General features: G+C 35.7%; 1 protein-coding gene across 1 annotated transcript in view; it reads right to left on the bottom strand.

Annotated features, from left to right (window-relative positions):
- The window catches only part of EXOC2 (exocyst complex component 2), a 127,351-nt gene that overhangs the window by 104,070 nt on the left and 843 nt on the right, over nt 1–22,438 (bottom strand). Inside the window, exons 2-4 of the mRNA XM_030265431.4 lie at nt 9,359–9,514; nt 4,517–4,693; nt 2,969–3,095 (exon numbers count right to left, since the gene is read on the bottom strand). Coding sequence (XP_030121291.4) covers nt 2,969–3,095; nt 4,517–4,693; nt 9,359–9,476 — 422 coding nt within the window. The 5' untranslated portion in view covers nt 9,477–9,514. The remainder of the gene's footprint in view (nt 1–2,968; nt 3,096–4,516; nt 4,694–9,358; nt 9,515–22,438) is intronic.

The raw sequence follows: 22,438 nt of genomic DNA, 5'->3' as shown, positions 1-22,438 counted from the left end.
CCTTTTTTGCATCCTCCCAACATTTGAATATGAAAGGACAATTCCAGTGCATATTTTGAGTATACATATGTTACTCCTACAATACATCTATAGGCAATATTCTAATTATTAATAGAATGTCAGACCCACCATTATTTCCCTTAATTCACAGTTCAAACATTTTGTTCACCTAAATCTCATTCATTCTCAATTGAACTCCAATCTTCTATCTACTGCCTGAGTAACTTTTTTTTGTCCCTATGCAAGCTTAACAATTTAGCAAACTGCTGTACTGGAGCTCTTTTCATTACATACAAGGTCTTTTTTATCTTATTTCAAGGTATCATTTGCAGCACATTGAAAGCATCCACTTGAATGGTTCAAAAACTACAATTAATTTTAAAACAGATTTTAATTGGACAAAGTACTATAAAAAAGTTTTAAAAAGCCACAAAAGGAACTTCTAAAGCCAAACATAACCCATATTAAAAAAAAAAAACGAAAACAAAACCAAAAAACCCAACAAAATCCCTCCAAAAAACACCTAAATCATTCCCATGATGCAGCTTGTCTTTTTCATATTATTTGCTCATGCCTGATAATCACTTTCTACAGGGAGGGCTTCTTTATCATGTAGTCTGTAGTCTAATCACCTTCCTCTGCCTTCTGTTGAGTGTGCTCCTATATATTTCATTCCTATCCCATTTATCACATCTGCTTTTCACTGCTTTTCTCCCTGAGCTTCTCAATTAATGTTTCTTTTATTTACCACTATTTGCACAATCAACACAAGGCACTCCTTCTCCTTCCTTCTCAGGCATCAGGCTGCAAGGGCTGTAAATCCCAACAAGTCGGACCAAATGCTTCAGCTTCAAAATTCAAATACATCCCAATTTGCACATGTTTAAAGAAAACATTTCAAGAAACCAAAGGTATGAATAAAAGAGAGATCCATAACGTTGCAGATCCTTTTTGCATACACAACAGTATTATTGGGATCATATTAGGATGCCTTTTGTTTTAAAGCATCCTAACAACTTTTATCACTTCTAGTGACAAATAGTCCCATATCTAGTAATGGTTATTGCTAATTTTTTTGCTTATTCACTCTCTTTCTTAATTTACAATTGCCTTTTTTCACTACCTTGTACAACTTCTCAATACTTACCCATCCATACGTAAAATATTTGCAAATGTGAGTTTAGCCAAACTATATGGTATTAAAGTTTATTTTAGAGAAATAAACCTCACACTGCCCCAATTTATCAAGAAAATTATGGAAGATTTTCCATTGAGAAGATATTCTTTAATTAAACCCAGAATGTTCATCCATAGTCAGAACTGTGCTGTCAACCACAGCACGAGAGCAGACCAGGCTTTTCCTTTCTTTGCCCTCTGCACAATATAAGCCCTCAATTCCTCCTCACAACTACTTGTTTTACTGATCCATGATATGTCTCTCAAACTGGTGCTTGCCATAATCTTCCTGCTTCTCCTGCAATGAACCTGAGAGATCAAGAACAATGAACTAGGCTTGATATGCTTGCCCAAAAATGTCCTAATTCCCTCCCTCTACAAAAGATTATTTCCTAGCTGTAGATACATATTTCTGATTTATTTATTTTCACATAAAACTTCAGGTTTCAGTAACACATTTTCTAATGCTTTCAGGAAAAAACATTTTAAATATAACATGACTGGTTTTCTATTGAACAAACATTCAAATAGATAACTCTAAATTAAGCAAATCCTAAACTAAAGCAGTTTAAGTTTCTATATGTTAATGCTTAATCTATCATATGGACAATGTCTTAACTATAAGTAGCAACTTGAGAATCAGCTAACAAAGTACTCACTACTAGTTGCTGTGCAGCACAGTGGTAAAAAGGATTGTTATGGGGTTTTTCATTTACAAAAAGGGGAGGGACAGTGGAAGAGTGACAGAAAGTCTCCTAGTAACACATTGGAATACTGTCCATAGTATGAAGGCCCAATTTTTGTCAGGGTTTGGAAAACTAAAGAACATGAAAGAATTGCCTGTCAGAAGTTACACCAAAGGCTAAAAAAAAAAATACTTCAAGAGATAAAATCTCCAGTTTATTACAAAAAATTGTGTTAGTATTTTGAAAAGAAAGAAAAATATATATTCAATCTAAGAAAGAAATGCACAGCCAGAGGCTGGAAAGTGGTATGGATCTGCCAGAAGTCCCATATGGATTTTAGGGAAGTGCAGCTTTCTTATCAGAACAAGGTAACAATGGACATTGCAGATTTTTTCTAATGCACTCCCCCTCACAAACAAGGGTATTCAGCAGATGAGACTTTAGTAATAGTTCAATTTTAAATAGCCTTTTGTTTGGTAGACCAGACATCTTGATTGAGACAAGTATTCCTGGTGCCATATCTAAGAGTTGGGCAGGTTTGAAGAGTGTCCCATTTAAAGACCCCTAATTCCATTTATCATGCACTATAAAGTTACTATTTCAGACAAAAAAAGTCATAAATTCCACCATACTTAAGAACTAAAGAAGACTGTGTGCTGGGAAACAGTATTTCAATAAAATAAACTAGCTGATGTGGCATAATAAATCACATTTTACAGTGCAATTTTAGCAACAGATAGCAATCTAATATCCTTAAAAGCCCCGTGAAACTCAAACGCAACAGTAGATATTCCATAACTGCAATGTATAAATCTTCAGCCTTAGGTTATTTACCAGTCCTCAAAATCTAAACATCACTGGGGTTCAATACATCAGCCTTTTAGATTATCTACAGTTCTAAGTGATAATCCAAAAGAGAGGATTATGAAGCAGGATACAATGCCCACTAACAACTCCAGAGTACCAAACAGAATACTAGCAGTTAACAGATGTATGTGTTTTTAAATCTTTCCCTTCCCTGCAAACCATTAAACTTTCCTGGAATTCACGAAGACACATATAGAGAAAACCACTAAAAAAGTGGATTAAAGGCATTTGGTACTCACTTGTCTATCTCAATACCAAGTGGATTAGCTGGACGTAAGGACAAGGGGGGAATCCCTTTGTTCCTGTCAGTGCGCATGTCATAATAGTTCATTTCATCCACCCAGACAGCAGACTGATCCAAGATACCTAGAGAAAACAAGGCACAGATCCTTAAAACAACAAGGGCAGTCCAGCACCATCAACTTCTAACATACTGAATTAATTTGAAAAATCCTGATAAATATAAAATGCATGCCTGGGTAATATATTGAAAGATACATGGCAAAACAACCTGGATGCAATTATGCTAAATTATTTTATTATAGCTGCTGAAAAGGTATTCATGGCTGGGCATCAAACATTATCCTTTTGCAGAGTGCACAGTTTCACGTACATTAGAAGCTCTTTCCTGACCACAAAGTATTAGTATTTTCATTCCTGCAAGTATTTTGGTATCTGTCCAAACCTTGTTATCTGCTACTTTCAAAAGAGCAATCAACTGAATGCCTTCTCATTTGCATATTTTATGAAGATTCCTTTTCTGTCCCATTTGCTATCCAAAAGGTAACTGAACTTTGGCCACATGCCAAGATAAATGACTTCAAGGACACAGAACCAACTTTGCTTCCAGTGCCTTAGCACAGACACTGAATAAAGGTGAGGCACAATATGTCCTGGAATCTCAGCTGAAAATGGAGCCAGCCATACCCTTGGCCTTGCCCTCCTTTAACATACTCATCAGATACAACACCAGAAATTACTCCATACCCCAACTTTTCCATATTTTCAAATATGAATTCTCCTCTCTCATCACCAAAAGCTCCACTGTATAACATTTGCACTTACACATTTCACCTTTCTATTATTAAGAAGGCAGCATGGGAGAAATCACATGTTATTTAACTGTAACTGAAGGGCTGAGAATAAAAACCTAAAACATTTCTTGTGGGAACTCCTGTGTTAGGAAAGATAACTATCCAGCTCATCAGTGAGGGGTTCTGAGAGAGACATTTTCAATACACAGGGTATTTAGACTGGATTCTAGGTTAAGCAGAGGTCCTAGACTGCTTGGCAAAATAATTTCAATGGTCAAGCATCTCATGAGAAAGACTTAAGACTTTGTCTTGCAGGATGGTTTGAATTACAAATAAGAAATGGCACTGAGGACTCAACTTTCTTTAAAGGATTAGCTGTCAGCTCAGGATTTAGGTGTAAAGCTCATGAGCTAGTCCAGATTTTATCTAGTACACTTAGGAGTAATTACTGGATCTGTTATTAAGTTTTCTAAAATTTCAGAAGTTTTGAGCTATTCCAGAAAGGAAAATAAAGGGCTAGTTTTCATTCATCACTGAGGATTTTAACCAGATATTGAGAAAGGCATAATTTTTCCTATACCCTGAGTTTCTATCTCTCGCTATATATATATGGATATCTTATTGATATACTCTGCATTTTCTAAACTGAAAATTGTCCTGAGGTGGATCCATTTCAAACATAAATTTTATACAAATTGACATTCAGTCACATATTTTCTTAGCAAAGAAAATAGATTTGAACAAGAAATATACCTATTTTTTCAGGTTTAAGCAGTTTGAAGGAAACAGTTGAAGTTCCTTTGCCACCAGACTTTGTAGTAACAATAATGTCTCCCTTGTCATTTTTAGCCTGTCCAACTCGACACACAATTTTACTGGCAGACATCCATTCTGCAGTGAGGAGACAGTTGTGCCCACAGATTGTTAAACCTGGGAAAAAGAAAAAAAAAAAGAGAAATACACTGCTGTGAACGGAAGTATCTTTTTAAATTCTGCAATGCAAATTCATTTATGATGCTTCACCTGTTTTACATAAATTGATAACCCTTCACCAGTCCCCTACAGTCATTCACAGTCAAGGAATCACTAATACATTTTTCAGATGTTTCCTAGGTGACTTCAGGTCTTTATTCCCAGTGACAATTCATAAGACACAAGCAGCGTGGTTTGAAACTTATTTTAAACTCTTCCATTACTTTTGGGCTCCTGCGACTTTTACTTCACATAGAACAGTAGATTTTCTGTCTGCAAGACACTGGAGAACTGCTGTTCAGTATTGCATTTCTGTGAAACTTTCCTTAAAAACTGCACACAGCAAATTTTTCACAAGTTCAGTTGATATGACTTCGCATAGAAAAAAAAAAAAAAAAGACTCTCTGTAAAATATTTACAATGAACAATGTTTCTTCAACCTCATTTGTTTAGCAGTACTTCAGTGGACACAAAAGGCTGTTTTGGCTGAAGTAGTATTAATTGACAAATACTCTATCCCAACCTCTTCTGTAAAAAATTTAAGATGCAAGATTGAATCTGATGAATAAACTACCGTTGTTATATGAAAGAATAATAATGTAATGCTCATCTATTCCCTCTTCTACACTTTCTCATAATAATGACAAACTATGAAATACAAGAAAGTCTGTTCTCATAGGAAGAGATTGACAAGCTTCAGTGTTCAAGAACACCTCTCCTGAGTTAAGATTCAAAGTCCACCTTAGTGTAAGGTCCAAGGCTTCCTGAGATTTCACATCCAATTGGTCTGATTAATCAAACCAACCATAAACTGATTGGCCCTGGTCAGACCAGGACTCTGGGTGCTGCAATATATGGATTGTTTTCTCAGATCTAGAAGAATAATGTCCATATTTGTAGCCGGAGATCTGTTGTCCTGGAAAACTGGCCAGATCCTAACTGCTCTAGTATCAATTTGAAGAACAACTTCATCAGGTTCTTCTTAAATAACACCCTTAGCCAGAAACATTTTGTCTTATGTCCAAAAGAATAAGGCTGTACTAGTGTGTTGGCTGTACTGGAGTATAAATTAGTCAGGCAGAGCAGTTCCTCCCCTTGGCTTGACTTTTGTTTTTAATTTCTAGAAAGCTCTGACCAATTTAGAAAATACTTAGACACAGAAAAGGGTCAGCACATGTGGCTTAGTACCAAAGCTTCACACTTATTTTCTCTCACAATTTAAGCCTCTGACATGACACAGCAGAGAAATTTGGCAGTTTTCATGGCTGTCAAGACATAAAAATGCATTACTCCCTGCCAAAAACTATCTTGAAAATGAAATCCAAAAATTTAAAATATGGAAAGGCACTGAATCTTATTATAACTGAAATTAATCTTACTTGAGAAAGGACAGTAGATTTGTTTCTTTAATATTCTTTCTGAATAAAAGGCAGGGAGTGGGATGAAATGGGATACACACACAGAAAGACTAAAAAAAGTTTGCTTATTTACTCATAAAATTTTAATCAGGTCAGGTTTTAGTTTCATGGGCGAAAGAAAAAAAACATATATAAGGATGCATATTACATATATGCAATAATATAAACTTATATTGCTATATTATTACATCTCTTACAGTTTTATGCTAGCATCTTCTCTTAAGGAAAAAAGATTGTGATAGGAACTACAACTAACTGAAATACTTTGCCCAAACAATTTATAAAGATGTTTTCAGCCTGTATTTTCTATATTTATGGTTCAATTGAGCAATACTTTAAAATCCGGAACTAAGGTATAGTAACTGTTTGAAGATCTTTGTATCACTTATTGTCTACTCATCAGAGGTTCCAAAAGCTCTCAAGACATCAAGATACAAGGTCCAATACTTTTGAAATGGCTGGAAATGGCCTTTGCCTGTATCTTAAAAATGCAAAAGGAAGTTAAGTCTCTATCAACATTCTATATACCACATGAAACAGTAATGGCACAACACAATTTCTAAAACAAATAAAGGCATGTTGGGGGAGAAGTTTTGATAGCACAGTTACCACATTTATTCCTCCAGAAACAGGAAGCTTCCCTTTAAACAAAACTTAACTTGAATCCGTTGCATGGTATAAAGATCTCCGAAAATATCATTCTCAGCTTCTAGTTTTATGTGCCTTTCTAGGCACATAATAATAGGCATAAGTAATACTCTTATGGAGACTTTCCGATTTTGGTTAAGTTCATATATGGAAAATTTTACAATGTCTAAAAAATACAACTACAAATATCTTAAAAGACAAGCTAAACCTTAAAACACATATGTTACAGGTACCTCCTGGATTTGACATTTTGTACCATAGAGTTACAAACAAAAAGTTCATTTGGTTTCAAAGATACAAAGAGATTACTAGAAGGCTTTCTTAAATAAAACCAAAAGAATGTTCTTCTAGTATGTGATACTGTGGTTATATACAGAAAAAAAGTTTCTTGCTTTTCATTTTACACTAATGCATCTCAAACTTTTTAGAGTTTATAAAGACCTCACTCAAACTCACTTAAACTCTCATGCCTACAAAGCCTCACTTTTCCAAGTATTTCCATTTAAGTAACAGGGAATATTTACATGCCTAATTTAACCATTAAAAGAAAACTTTACATATCTGGGGCCTTAGTCACTTAGTGGAGAAAGCTGACAACTGAGCTAAGGAGAAAATAAGGCAATGCATTATTTATTTTTACGTCAAAGCATAAAATTATTGGCAGCTGTGTGTTACAAATATTACTCTGTAAGAAATATATGAAGAAATATTAGCAGCTGGTCAGCTCTAATACAGAGGTACAGCTCAGGACATGTCTTCCTTCCAAGAAAACAGCATTGATCATTTCTAAGAGGATCATACCAATGAACTAATGAGGCTATTGAAGTACAGCATCCACACAAACACACAGAAATGTACTCACCCCTAACATCATCAGTTATTTGAGGATTTCTCAATATGAATTCTACAGTGTACCGCAACCTCACCTAGCAGCTCAGGAAAATACAATTTCTCCTTTTGAGAGACAGCAAACTGAAGTGGAGCAGAAAACTGTAGTGGCTTATGCTTGGCCATAAAGCTCATTGTGGTGGCCATGAATGGAATTTGTGAACTCTGTTTTACAGCCATGAAGCAAAATATTTTTTCTAGCAAAGTCAAACAAAATTCCAATGGCCTTCAGACGAGTCGTGATTCCACAACAAATTAGACAAATTGTCTCTAACCTGACTACTGAAGTACACATATGCATAACTTACAAAAAAATAAGGGAAATTCCAGTAGTTATAGTTAACTTGGATTTTCAGGATCCTTTACAAATCTTTCTTGAAAGGCTTAAGAAAATGAAGCAGCTATAGGATATGAACCTCTAATGGATAAAATAGCTCAGCAATATAGAAACAGGGTTACAGTAAATGATGTGTTTTGACTGAGGAAAGTTTCCACATGGTATATGCCACAATCACTTGTGTTCAGTACATTTATAAATTACAAGATAAAGAGGTTATAAAGTTTGCTGATGATATTCATTTATTCAGAGCATGAAGACCATAAACCCCAGAAAAATGCAAGCCAGAACTTATTAGACTGAGTGATGCACTATAATGTAGATATTGTAACACAATGGCTGAAATTCACTGCACAAAGATGAGATTAAATTCACAAACATCAGGCTCAAACTGACTACTAAACTTCATGCATTTAATCATGGAACTATAGTAGGCAGAACAACAGAAACATTAGTTTGATTCTCAGTAGGAGTTACACAGAAAACAGAACTCTATGACCGAAATACAAAACAAAAGTGAAAGTACAGTGTTATGCCACAGGGCATTCACATCCTGAACACTGCACACAACCAAGATGTATCATACATGACTGGTAGTGAAAGTAAAAGAGATTCACTGAAGAGCAAGAAGAAAGGCCAAGCATACATGCAGAAAAATTAAATAAGCTAAAAAATTTCAGCCTGAAAAAAAAGCAACAGAGCAGTAATGAACAAGGTCTGTGACCAGGAGAATCAGTGAAAAGATCTTGTCCCCTCCATCAGCACAGAAGCTATGATGATTCTAATGAAATTACCATTTAGAAAATCAAAACAGTAATGAAAAGGGTTCTTCAGATATTGTGTAGCTAAATTACTGGACCTGCTTTATCTGTTACAACTGCTAGAGATATAACAACTGACTTTCATTCAAGGCTTAGCAATGTCCTGGTTTAGGGCAAATTTGGGAGAAAATCCCCAGTGACTTTCTGAATATACTGAAAACACTTCTGACATGAAAATTTCAATGAGAAAATTCTCAGCTCCTGAGAACGTAACAAAGAAGCATCTCATTATGTCTACCCTCTTCTAGTACACTGCAAAAAGCATTCACTCTTCGTTTTCATGTTCAGCACAGGATGCTGAGTCAGATTAAGGGTTCATCTAAAAAGGTACAGTCAATCTGGTTAGTTACACATAGGGTAGCATCTCTGAATTTATGGATTCAAGTGCATATTTGTGTAAAGGGCATTCCTCATAACATTCAACACAAATTCTATCACGCAAAAAATTTATCTCTAGTCATATTCAAAATGTTACCTTCTGCAGTACCAAAAGGGTGTTTTTTCAACTTACCTAGGAGGTCTGTAGGTCCAGTACCCAAATTTTCTCCTCTAATTGTTACTTTTGTCCATGCAATGCCTTCATTGGGAGAGATACCAGTTACAAGTGGGGGCTGCCGTGCTCGAGACATGATGACTATTCAGTTACTGGAATCTGAGCTGCCTTTATCTGTTCATCAAGAAATAATAAATTAAAACCCCATTAATTATATAAAAAATATTAAAATAATTTCAACCTGTTCTTCTAAAATGGTAGGGAAATACAAATGTAAATATGGAACACCACTCAAAAGTCTTTTTTGAAACAGTTATAAAACAATAAAGAAAAATTATATCTTCTTTGCACTTTTTAAAAAGTTAAATATAGCTTTATGAAAGAAAAAGTATATTCAGAAAAATATTAAACCTTCTAAATTCTTAATGAAGATGCATACAGAGATTTCAAATTACTTATGTCAGAAATCATATGAGTCTATTACAACTTCTATTTGAAAATTATTATTGTACTCCTTAGAAAGTTCAGAACTGTTAATCTGAGGTAAGTAGTAGACTACAATTACATATTTGGACAACTTCTCCATCAAATAAGACCTACTGACATAGACAGTCCTCTGTGAGGAAGCACTCAGCACTTATTTGTATAAAGCACCAATGCTAATATGCACTGAGAAAATTAGAACATGACTTGCAAATACTACACTAGCAGACATCATCAACAAAATAAACAACACCCCAACATATGAACAAAAATGTACATAAAATTACTGAAGAAGCATTTCCAGAAGAGTGCTCATTTGCACCTGAAATTGATTCAACTCAGACCAGTTTAATTAGCTCTGTCATTAATAAGCTCTGTACCTCAAACACAAATATGGTACCCATGTAATGTGTTCTACATTTAGTTTACTATGCAACTGATTTACTATGCCTATTTTTTATTAGCAGTTTCCTTTGTGTAGCTCTGCAGCTATAAACACCTACAAGAAGCTGAGAATATACGTATGTTCAGTATAACCCGAACTACATCTCTTATTAAATACCATCACCATTCCAAAACCTCAGTCACACACACACACAACACTTTAGTGTAAACAATTCTGGAAGTTCAGGTTGGTAAAAAATATGTGGAATATAAGCCAAGCTTCATAAGGCTCCTCTTAGCTATTGTTTTTTGAATCAAAATGTATTTTCTACTTTTATTTGCAAATTATCAAGTCCATAAAACCCTGAAACTTTCTAAACCACCTCTAACAATAAACAGCAAAACTGGAGTTTCCAAGAACCTGCAGTTAAGACATACTAGAATTAAGACACACTTGTTTCAGCTGCTTCTGCATAAACAAAATACTTTCATTGTACCAAGATACTCCATGCTTCTACATAGTCTCCCCACATTTTTCACTGGTAGCATGTAGATCTGACATGAGAATCAAAGAAGCTCCCACTGGCTGATTTCATTCTTCACATTCCAAAATTGGAACACACACTGAAAATTAAGATGGAAATAGACAAGGCAGGAACTGGAAGGAAGATCTCATGCTAAAAGTAATCAAATACTACCCTCAGAACAGGATCTCCTGTCTCTGTCTGTCCATACAGACAGAGATGCATAGTAGGTCGTCTATAACAAAACTTTGAATTCTGATCCAACTTCAGAGCCCACAGCCACACCTGAAGTCAGTGTGAAATGCATCCTGAATATAAGGAATACTTCACAATGCTCTTAAATACTGAGGTCCTAAACAACCACCTCAATTCTATAAATATGTCTGATTTCAAATGTCTGTTACTTGGTTTTACATATTTAAAATAGGAATGCTATCACTCCTTTCAAAAGCTAATTTTGAAAACTCATTAACATAGAAAAGGTATGTAGATACCCTGAACACAACAAAAGCATTAATATCTTTAGAGGACTTTTCAGACTGAACAGTGTGCAATTAATAAGAGACGTAAATTAATGTTGAACATAGTAATTTGCAGTATGTGAGCCATGTCCAGTGTATGAAGGAATGTTGGGAAGGGCCCATGATAGCACACACAATGCATATCTAGTTTGGCCTCTTATCTTTCTGTAGCAAACCTCATAATACTTCTTGACATGAAAAACTACATAATGTGTTTAATAAATCATTGGTTTCTCTTTTTTCGCAAACAACTAACTTATGAAAAAGGAATTAATTATATAGTATTACATGGGTGCTCTTAACAGTCTTACATGAAAATTTCAGAACATTTTACATGAACCCAACATGAGGCTAGAGAAGCAAGCAGTCAACAGATGCAGGCTGTAAGGGTAGAACAGCACTGAAGTAAAGAATAGTATCACCAGATTACAAAGAAATCAGCTGACAGTGCAGCAATGGAAGAGAAGGCTGTGCTCTGTGCTAGTGCCCTACTGCTATTTCTTTCACTGAACTGGCTTCTCCTCCTCCTCTCTCACACAGAGACAGTGTGTCTCTCAAATGCCACGTCCTCATCTTGCAGACAAACTGTTTCTGCCCCATCCTGCTGATTGTCCCTCTTGACTTTTTACCAATAAGTTCAAGCAGGGAGCGAGAGGGATGTTACTATTCCATCCTCCTTTCAAATCCAGACACCTTGGTAATTGTTCTTACCTCGCATTGCCTACTCCAAGACTTCTTGTTCAGATACATCATCTGTTCAACTACTGATCCACTTACTCACCACAGGTGAAAAAGATAGATCTTATCTTCTGTCAACATCCCTAATCCTGGAGTCATAGGGCTTGTCCAACTTTCCTCTCATCTGTGCTGCATTCAAAACTACACCACCACACCACTACCTAACAAAACATGAAACAGCACAATAGAAATATGATACTAGATAAGAATCAGGACCCTAATTTTACCATGAGGGAGAATAACAAACTGCATCTATTCCTTACAATCTTATCTATGTACTCTTTGCAGCTTTTCTCACAGATCCTCAGCAGAGCTCAAGGATACAGCTGTAAAGGAACAGTGGTGTTAGGTCCTTCCATACACACAACCACCTTCTGCAGGAAGCAACATGTGTCTAGATACCAGTTAGTCAATATAAAACACTTCTTTTATTTTGGAGCAATTTATGTGAAATATTAATCAGTAACACTGACATAAAAAAGCCATCTTCAGGAACATCAGGTAATATGGAGAGGAAAAAACCTTGAGAAAAACAAGTAAAACAGAAGCTACTGTGGTATTATTTGTGTGGTATTGTTTGGTTGACCCCCTCCCAAATGTTATAGTTCCCTTGCATTGCAGCTATTCTTGCCTTCAAAATACCCAGGCATAAAGGTAATTGGCTTGTTTCAATACCAAAACTCAAAAGTAATATTACAACATCTTTTTCAGGATTTCAGAAATCAGCACTAGATCCACCTTCATGATGAGCTAAATAAATGTAATAAAAATGCTGAGCCTCCTGAAATCTAGTATTTCTTCTAAAGTATTTCCATACTTACTGCAGAATTGCTTTAAAATACCTCACTGGAATGAGAATACCACAGTAAATCTCAACACATTTCAAAGCGCTACAGCACTGAGATGCTCTACGACCATTATTTTTAAACAGCAATTACTTTCATTTATTTCAAAGAGTGGAACTATTTGTAATATGTAATTATTATAAATATCAAGTAAATTCTTGGGAGCCTTTAATTGATTTATAATATTTCCTGTCTTTCTTTGGACAGACGTCCATAGCTAACATGACTAAGGTGCTTACTGGGAAGCCTAGCCACTATACTGCTATGGCAAGTTCCTAAATTGCTAAAAAAATATTTAAGGCAAATCTGACAAAAAATTACTTTTTCATTTCACAAAACATGACAACCACCTAATTCTGAGCTTTCGTTGCAATTCTGTATGTTTCCCTAAAGCTAAAATCTATTCTTTACAAAATATGCATTACACACAAAGTAGTAATTTTATTAAAACAGCCCTCTTCCTGAAAGACTGATTCTCATGCAGACAAGGAGAGTGCAGAAAGACAGTTTTCTATAAAAGATCTTTCCTCTCATGAGCCAGGCTCACTGAAGAGGTTTCAACAAGACTGTTTTTTACAATGGACAATCTTCTACATTAGCAAAGCTCTCTCTCTCTCCCTCTTTATTTCTCTCCACCCTTTATTTTTTAACCTAATTTCCTCACAGTATCTCCCCAACAATTTAATGTGAATATCTGATTGACTGCTCCCACGATCTTGCCCATACTATTCTATTATTCTGTCATAATTCTTGTTATAAAAGCAAAAGGAGTTAGAAAACCTCTGCAAAGACCACCTACTACAAAGTCCTCTTGAAAAATGCCTTTCATAAACAATGTCTTTGTCTTTGCATCAGTTTCTCAAATAAACTGTCCTCTCACAAAGGTTTGGTTAAAAAAAAATCCAGACAATTCTGAGCATTAAAAACTTGCTAAAGAAAGGACATCTTCCATCTTTATCCTAAGAAAACCCACTTTAAAATAAATAATGAAGCAATGAAATATGTGTCAGCATAAGGGAAAGCACAAGTCTATTTGGTTTGGGTTTTTTTTTTAGTTTTGTAAGCCTTCAGTTTTATATTGTTTTGAAATGAGAGTTCTTACATAGGTTTCCTCCTTCAACTTTCAACGGCAAACAGAGAAGAAAACCAAAGTAAAATGCCAAGAGCTACCATACCTGTTCTGTAAAACAAACCACTATCTACATTTTACTACCCTCTGGAAGTACCACTAAAATAAGAAATACATGAACAACCAGAGTTCAGGGTTGAAGAATATTAAATTGGCAGGTAATTTCAAATACCAAAGGGAAACTATAAACATCTTGAAGGCACGAAACTTTGGAAGATGAGTAACAATATGATGCCACCTTTTCCAATTTCAGTGGAAAAAATTAGCAGTTGAAGTGTTTTAAAACAGAGTTTCTGACTCCTAAAACAAAATAGCAAGATGGTTCCAGTGACTCAAAATTCAGTTAAATTAAAGTTTTCAGTGACACTTTGTCACTGACACTGAACTAAAAAGATTCTCTTGGAGGAAGGCAGACTCAAGGTCAATGCAAGTGACATGGTCATCTAGCAAAGGGAATCAAACCTGTCAAGAATGGAGTGAAGAAAAACCCAATTTGTCATCATTGAGAAAGCCTAAGTTACAAGAAAGCATTCAGGTATCAGATATTTATTTGTTCTTAATCATAAATATGTGACAGCATACAATTTTAAAAATGTTAAGGCAGGAACAGCAAAGCATGACCCATGTGCAAATCACAGTATGCTTCAGATGTTTTTGTTTGCTTCAAAAAACAAACAAAAGAAAACCAACCTGAAAACAGTGAGTTACACTAACATCACAGCATTAAATAATTCCTAAATGAAAAGATTTATGACATGCCTTTTTAAATAAGCAATAAATACTCAGATTCCAGAATGTAGGTGATGGCCTTTTAACCTTAAATTACACAAACTTGTGCTTCTAGTACATAAATCTAATAATTTGTTTTCACTAGAAACCCAGAGAGTCTCCCGAGTACAACACACTGTGACAAAGTCAGTGAAGGGACACAGCAAATGACCCCAAGAAGAACGACAAAGCAAAATGTTTCCTGGATGTTTGTACTCAAAACCATTACAAAGTGATGAAAAACACTACTACAACATTTTCTGTGCTTTATCTTCCCGACAATATAAATTCAGACAGACAACTACATAAACCAAGAATTAAAAGCATCCAAAAAGCAGCACTGTGAAAATAACTGACATTTATTAACCCCTCTGGAGATCTTCAGTGCCCTAGAATTGCCACAGCCTTCAACACTGCATTAATAATACAAAGTCCATTCCTGCAAGCCTGCCAGAAAAGACTGGGAAGTGAATAAGCTAAACAATGCTGAAATTCCAAGTGATATTAAGAATCTATGCATGTTTATTTAAATAATAAAAGAAGACTTGTGAATTTAAACAAGAAGCGCTCACGAATCTTACATTTAGGGGGAAAGAAACTCTTCATAACACCACTAAGCTACTTATAATGAAAAGATGAACAAACATAAAAAAGTGGGTAATTTCACTGTCACACAGAAAAAACAAAGCCTCATTTGTCTTGCCCTGTCATATCCGGCATGTTAATTCAAGCCAATATTAACACTGACAAACATGTTAACCTACAGCATTACACGCCAAAAACCAGTTCCAGTTTGGGAAGATGTGCAAGTTTTGTGACAGAGAGGGCAAACAACAAAAAAGAAGACTTGCAGTACTAAATGCCATAATATGATATCCCGTGCTTTTTCAAAAGGCTCCTGAATATTCCAATCAGCCACAAAGGGTACACTAGACATTTTAGTTTTGGGGTGGACAAGGAACGAATGCAGCAGTTTTGCTTCCACCACAACCATCTTCACAGAATTCCCTTCAGCACCTCAGAAGTCCCGCTTTCCTTAACCCAGTAAGGTACATCTTCATGGCCATGTATCTTGACGGAGTGAAAGCTAAATAATCACAGCACTCAGCGATGCCATTAACATTTCTCAGTCACAAGGGATTAAAAGGCTTGGACCCGGGGCAGATGCTGGGAGAGCCCTGGGCAGAGGAGTTCACCGCCCGCCGCAGCCTGGGCTGCAGCTGCGAGGGATTGACACCGCTGACGGTGGAACCCGGCTCGGGAGAAACTCCGGGCACAGTTCCGGCATCCGAAATAAATTAAAGTAAACAGTGTTGCTCTCTCTCATCCACCCTGTTAGCAGCCTCTCGGTTGAGCTGGAGACCACACACCCAGACCACACAGCACCAGCTGAACTCACTCGCACGCAACATCTAGAAGCTGTCACTCTGCTGAGGTATGAGCAGGAAAGAGGGGGGCCAGAATGCGAGTGTGTGTGTGTGTGTGTGTGTGTGTGTGTGTTTAGAAAAGCTGCTTGCTCTCTCCTCCTATCATTACAGCTGGTTATGTTTTGTGTGGTTGGGAAGGAGGGAAAGAAGGAAGGGATAAGAAAAAAGATCTGTAAAGCTCACTAAGAAAACATACTGGCCTTGGCCTTTTGTAGTAATGATTTGCACTCCTCCTGTACTAGTTTAGTAGCTGATGAAGGGCTAAGAAAGCATCCATTTAACATCAATTAACCTTCTATCTATCACATGCAAAAAAAATAATCTAGACTAGTATAAATTCATTTCCTGTCAGTTACAATGTGAAAAATACCTATATATTGATCTATTTTTACATCAGGAGTTCTGAAATGTTATTTATTTGGAGAGGGGAGAGATATTCCCCACAAAGATTAACCACACAGATGACATTATGACATCAAAAAGCTGAATTTTCTCCGAAAACATTCCATTGTAAAATGAAGTTCTGTTCGTTAGCATTCTATACCATAAACAACCTGAAGGAAGTTAATGAGACAACATATAACACCGAGTTTGTAACTCATCAGCAGCAAGAAGTAAAAATAGCAAAACACTAAAAATAGATTAAAACCAACAATAGCCTATAATACAGATGAACAGAGACTTTTAAACTGGGGGGGAGTTCTTTGTTTCTTTTAGCTCAGAAATCATTTCATCTGCCAATTATGTCACCTGTTCAAACAGAGCACGCGGAATAAGATGTTTGAGGACTCATAAAATCTATTTCACTGAGTCTACTTTAAAAAAAGATTTCCTTCCCTCTGCTCTTTTACCATGAACACACATACCTTCCACATCAAGCTCACCAGCACACAAATTTAATACATACACATCTGGACAGCCCAGAACCACAGTCACATTTTCACCTCAGTTCAAAATCTTTTTATTTAAGTGACAATGATAATCTCCAAGTGCCACTACCAAACTAAACCATCACAACTGCAATAATCCAAATATCAGTAACAGCCTTATAAACTTGGATGAATATATTTGTGTTTGTGAAAACCTTGAGGAAAAAAAAAATTCACCTCACCAAATAAGTTTTAAAAAATGTTAGCTTCAAAGCTCTGTACATTTACACTGAAAAAAATTTATTCTCCCAAATCATTAATTAGGTCAATGTACTGTGTTATGCCAGCTCTTGAATGAACGCTTTTGCTGATGTATTCAATGTAACAGCATCTATTCATTACCAAGACTCAAGTCAAACCAATTTAAGTGTTCTGATTGTCTACTTTGGTCATACTGGCTTGCCTGGAAAAGGTCAACAGCATAGAATAAAATACAATTAAAGAAAGTTTGAACACAGATGTTTTTCCCCAGAATTTCCGCTACTTTCGTTATAAATTATATTGCAACTCCCCAGAAATTAATTCATCTACTTGTTAAAAGCTTCCGTATTTACTATGTGACACATCACTATAATCTAGCAACATTGTAAAGGAAAGTTCTAAACATCTATATATAAACATCTCAGCTTTATACAAAACTGTATCACAGATGGCCATAAATCTCCCATTAATTTCTAAATTCTCACAAAGCACATCTTCCTACATCTGCTTTTACCTCCAGCATTCTGCAATGTTTGCTTCATCCAGAAGTCAATATCCTACACTCTTCCAGTTAAGCCATTCATCCCCCTTTTGTTCTAAACTTATGATTAATTTTTTGTACATCATTTAATTAATAGGAAAATGGTAAAAAATCTTAATACCTCATTATCCCTTGATCTTATGTTATTCACAGGCAGAAATTTGAAAACAATACTTCAAGCATCAAAATCTTTCAAATATGTTTGTGCAAATGCATTCAGAAAGATCCAGAAGTTCAGAAAAATAAACTAAATGAATCCCAAAGGGATGAATTTTTTTTCTAGAGAAAAGAAACAAGATACCACAGATTTTTTTTTCTAAGCCCTGTAACTATATACAATATTCTTTATAAAAACACTATATAACCACTGTAATTACACAGTTCACATGGTTACGTTTTAACTTGGATGCTTGTAGGTAAGACTGCAACACTCACTTACTGTGTGACTATTTTGGCTATTCCTTTTGTTTCAAAAATATTTAAAAGATGAGACATACACTTGTGTTACTGAGATTCAACTATTTTTCATGTTCTCTCCCCAACACCTCTTTCTGGCCTTTGCTCAGGAATGTACTCAAGCCATAGGCTACAGCATTTTTCTCAATTCACATGGTCCAACACACACTCAAGTACTTCCCTGACAGATTGTGTGCACAGGTATTTTTCTAACAAAAGCCTCTTTTTGCCTTACGAGTCTTAATTTCCACTCATCCCCCTAAAATCCTATCTCCTGTATGGAGCAATCACGCTTACAGAGTAGTGAGGTTGTCTTGTGAAAAACACTATCTCCCTTGCCTTCTCTGCTAAGGAAACATGCAAAGAACTCATCTGCTATATACATAGCTTCTTAATTTTTTGCCAAAAATCCAATGTGAAGTTTTCCAGCAAGAACCAAGGTATATCTGTTGAAACCACTGTGAGATTTGAAATGTCACAAGACTCACAGAATTCTCAAACAGAAAACTGGAAGTAATTGCTTTTTTAATTGAATCATTTTATGAGTATCTCAAAAAAAAAAATCAGTTTAGTTTGTTCTCAACACAAAAGTGACTATTTTAAAAGGAACTTGGACTTAGCATAGCCTAAATCTTTAACTAATGCAGGTTTTTTGATGAACTTCCAAATATGGGGTACATGGCTTTTGGGTTATCAACAATGTCAAAGGAAAAAAAAAAACAAGTCTAAATATACCTTAAAATCCTTGATTTATACTGTAATCTGATCCACAGACACTTTTACACTGCCAGAGACCCCACTGATTTCTGCACAATATAGCCTAAACTCTGTCTTTGAGACTAAAACTGAAAATCTGGGAATCTGCAGTTCCGTTAAGGTCAAGAGAAAACCAGATCCATTAAGGACTTGGTGTCTCAGAAACTTTGTTTTCCTTAAAAACAAAGCAAATAAAATTAGAAAGGAAACATGGACTTTCACACTCATCACCAGGCATAATTGCAGTATTTTCTAATGAAAATGCTGACCATACTTTCTGCAGATTAGTAACGTCTGTAGCGAAGAAAAGGCTCCACAGACCAAGTTCTTTTCGGAGAAAAATCACTAAATACTTCCAAAATAATATAAAACGTACAAAGAATTTACCCAGCAGAGTGAGGTGTATGACCTGGTGTTGTTTAAAATGCTAAATATGTATCTTACCTTTCCCTATGCATGCCTGTAACACGGCAATCACACAATTAATAACTATTTGCAAGCATTTCTGTCATTACTTGGTTTCTAGGGAAGTTGCTTCAGGGGGGTTTGGAGGCTTATTTTTGCTCCAGGATATCACAAAAATTATTTTTTCTCCCTGCTGCCCCTCCCTTCTCCTTATAACTTTCAACACTAGGAGAATAAGCCACATGCTTCTGAACTGAAATGCTGATTGAAATTCCCTAAAATAATTTTCAGAGTAAAGTACAAAAATTTTTATCAGTCAGATTTTTGAAGTCAGACTTTGCAAGCTGTAAACACAGACCTTTTCTTTCATGTTCAGCACAAAAGATGAAACATAAATCTGACGTGACTGCGCAGTGCATGTGCCGTCTCATCATCCCTCATCCTCCAAGCACCTTTACAAACAAGATTCCCTCCATTACCAAACACCATATTTCTCCTCTGGGAGAAGTAATTTGAAAGACAATGTTGCACAGCCCAGATTTACAGAATGTAGGTGGTCCAAGACAGAAGGTCAAACTTAGGCTGAAGAGCTAACATCTGACTTCTGCTAAAAGATACTAATTCAGCTGTTTTCGGATTTTGAACCTTCAGCTGGCTTCAAGTATAGCAGTAGGTTCCACTCTGTCTGAAAAACTCACACAGAAAATAAATTCACTGTAACATCTACAGTCCTCTGAGTACTATTTTCCAGTCCCTGACTGTAAAATGAAGTACTTCTGACTTCTGCTGCAGAAGGTTTCATTTGCCTGTTTGTACAAATAAATAGTGACCTACCAGCATTCAAAATACATGCAGGTAGTATCTGCATGTGCTCCACAGCTTTTGTCCTGGTGTACAAAACTCTAACTGTATATTATTTCATGGATATTTTCCATAGTTGTCAGAATCTATGTTTTAAGAACACCTTTTATATTCCGTCTTCTGTCACCATCTTATCAAGATAAATATTTTTATCTTTTCATTCTTGGCTGTTTTGTTTTTGTTTTTTTTTAAGTGAAGTTGGAAAGCCGAAAAGTGCAGAATAAACGGAATTAAAATAACTCAAAACTGATGTTTAATTTCAAGTACAGTGATTAAGACTTACTGAATTTGCAGCTAAATATATCACTGCATTGAAAGAAATTGATTGAGTATGGTTCAACATAACATATCTGAGAGTTTTGGTTAATAAATGAGGTCAGTGGCCTCTGCCTTTCTAGTCAACCTACTTATTTTGCTTTAGTCCAGCTTCTCTGGGAAAAGCAGCATAATAAAGAATGGACTGTATCAGTGGATACAGTTTCTTTCTAATAGGACCTCAGGAAAAAAACTGGCAAATTACAGATTTTAATATCTTTACTGTCCAGTTTTGCCTCAAATGCTCTCAACAGCTGGCATAAAACCCTTGCTCACTCTCACAAGAAATCCTACAATTTTAGATTTCTTTTACTGTTTATGACTTCGAACTTTAATTTTTTTTTTATTCATTTGGAATTTCATTAACCTAGACCTACTTAGCTCTAAAATATGAAAAAGCAATTAGAGCATTAAAAACAACTGCAAACCATCAAGTCTGTAAAAACATTTTCATTTATTGAATGAAGACCAGAAAAATACAAGACAACTTTATACTTTTTTTTTTTTAAAAAGCCAGCATAAGTCTGATGGATAACAATCTTTTAATTAAATTGCTTCATCTCTGACACATACTAAAATATGTTTTCCATAGAGAAAACCACCCTTACCATTACAACTTAAAATAATTTTCACTCAGATAAGTCCAACCAGTATAATGAAAATAACCGCATCTGTTTTAAATGACGTTGCAGACAACAGACATTTCATCTAAATAAAAACACTGTTTTTTATGTCCAAAGAGTGGGCATAAACCACAAGCACTGTAAACTAAGCTATCCATAGGAAAGAAATCAGCAACAAGACATGCCTCTTGCTGCTTGTTGCTGGGTCAGTGCAAGCTGGGATAAGATACGATGAAAATAGGGAAATAAGATTTATAGTGCATTCCTTCTTCAGGCGAGCAAAATGTAAAGGAAGAAATCGGACCTGTTTTTCTAAGCCACAAGTTTGTTTATTTACACTCCTTTAACCGTTCTGACAACTTCACCATAAGCAAAACCAAATCATCAAAAGCAAAAACAAAGAAATGTTTATAGCAGTGAAACGCAAAGAGATCACTAAAGGAGAAAGGAGACTGTTTACTTGTTATAAGAATGATCAGAAAACCTGGAAAACTGAAGCATGATTATGATTTTAACTACATTTTAAACAATGAATATTTGGAGTTTAGGTTTAATCTGATGTTCTGTCAGAGCTAGGATGGCTTAATATTTTACTGGCTTTTGACTCAGAGCTTTTGAGTCTATGGCTAGAAGCTGTTAACCTGCAGTAAGTGAGGAAATTGCAGAAGGAAGACTATTTAAAAAAACAGTAGAATTGTGCAGAATGGGAAACTCTCCTCTGGAAACAAGAGCATCCCAAAATTCAGACATCTGAATCTTGCTAAGAGATCATTTTCAGGTTCCTAATTAGGATATGGAAGAGGCAAGGAGGAAAGATGTTTGGTCACCCAGCTCATGGACGCTTCTGGACTGCAAGGTAGTCCAAATGAGGCAGAAATGTAGCACTGGCTAGGAAGTTAAAAAAAAAATAAAAAAATCCAAGTCTCAGAGAAGCGTAATCTCTCCAGACAGAGAAGAATGAAAGCAACCATCTCTCAACCAGCATGTTATTTCGATTCCTCCCACACTCCTTACCCTGTTTTTTCCTACTGCATTTGCCTAGGGTACTCATTCATTTTGGGCAGCTATATCTGAAACTTGATGGCACAACTAAATGGGAAGCCAAAAAAGAAAAAAACTAAAACAAAACATAAAATCGGTCCTGAAAATAACCAACTTTTCAACAAGTCCTACGAGTAACCAGCTTTGACTC

This window comes from Taeniopygia guttata, chromosome 2 (genome assembly GCF_048771995.1).
Source record: "Taeniopygia guttata chromosome 2, bTaeGut7.mat, whole genome shotgun sequence".
Lineage (NCBI taxonomy): Eukaryota > Metazoa > Chordata > Aves > Passeriformes > Estrildidae > Taeniopygia > Taeniopygia guttata.
The sequence above is the reverse complement of the archived record's forward strand: the minus strand, read 5'-3'. Positions and strand labels throughout refer to the sequence as shown.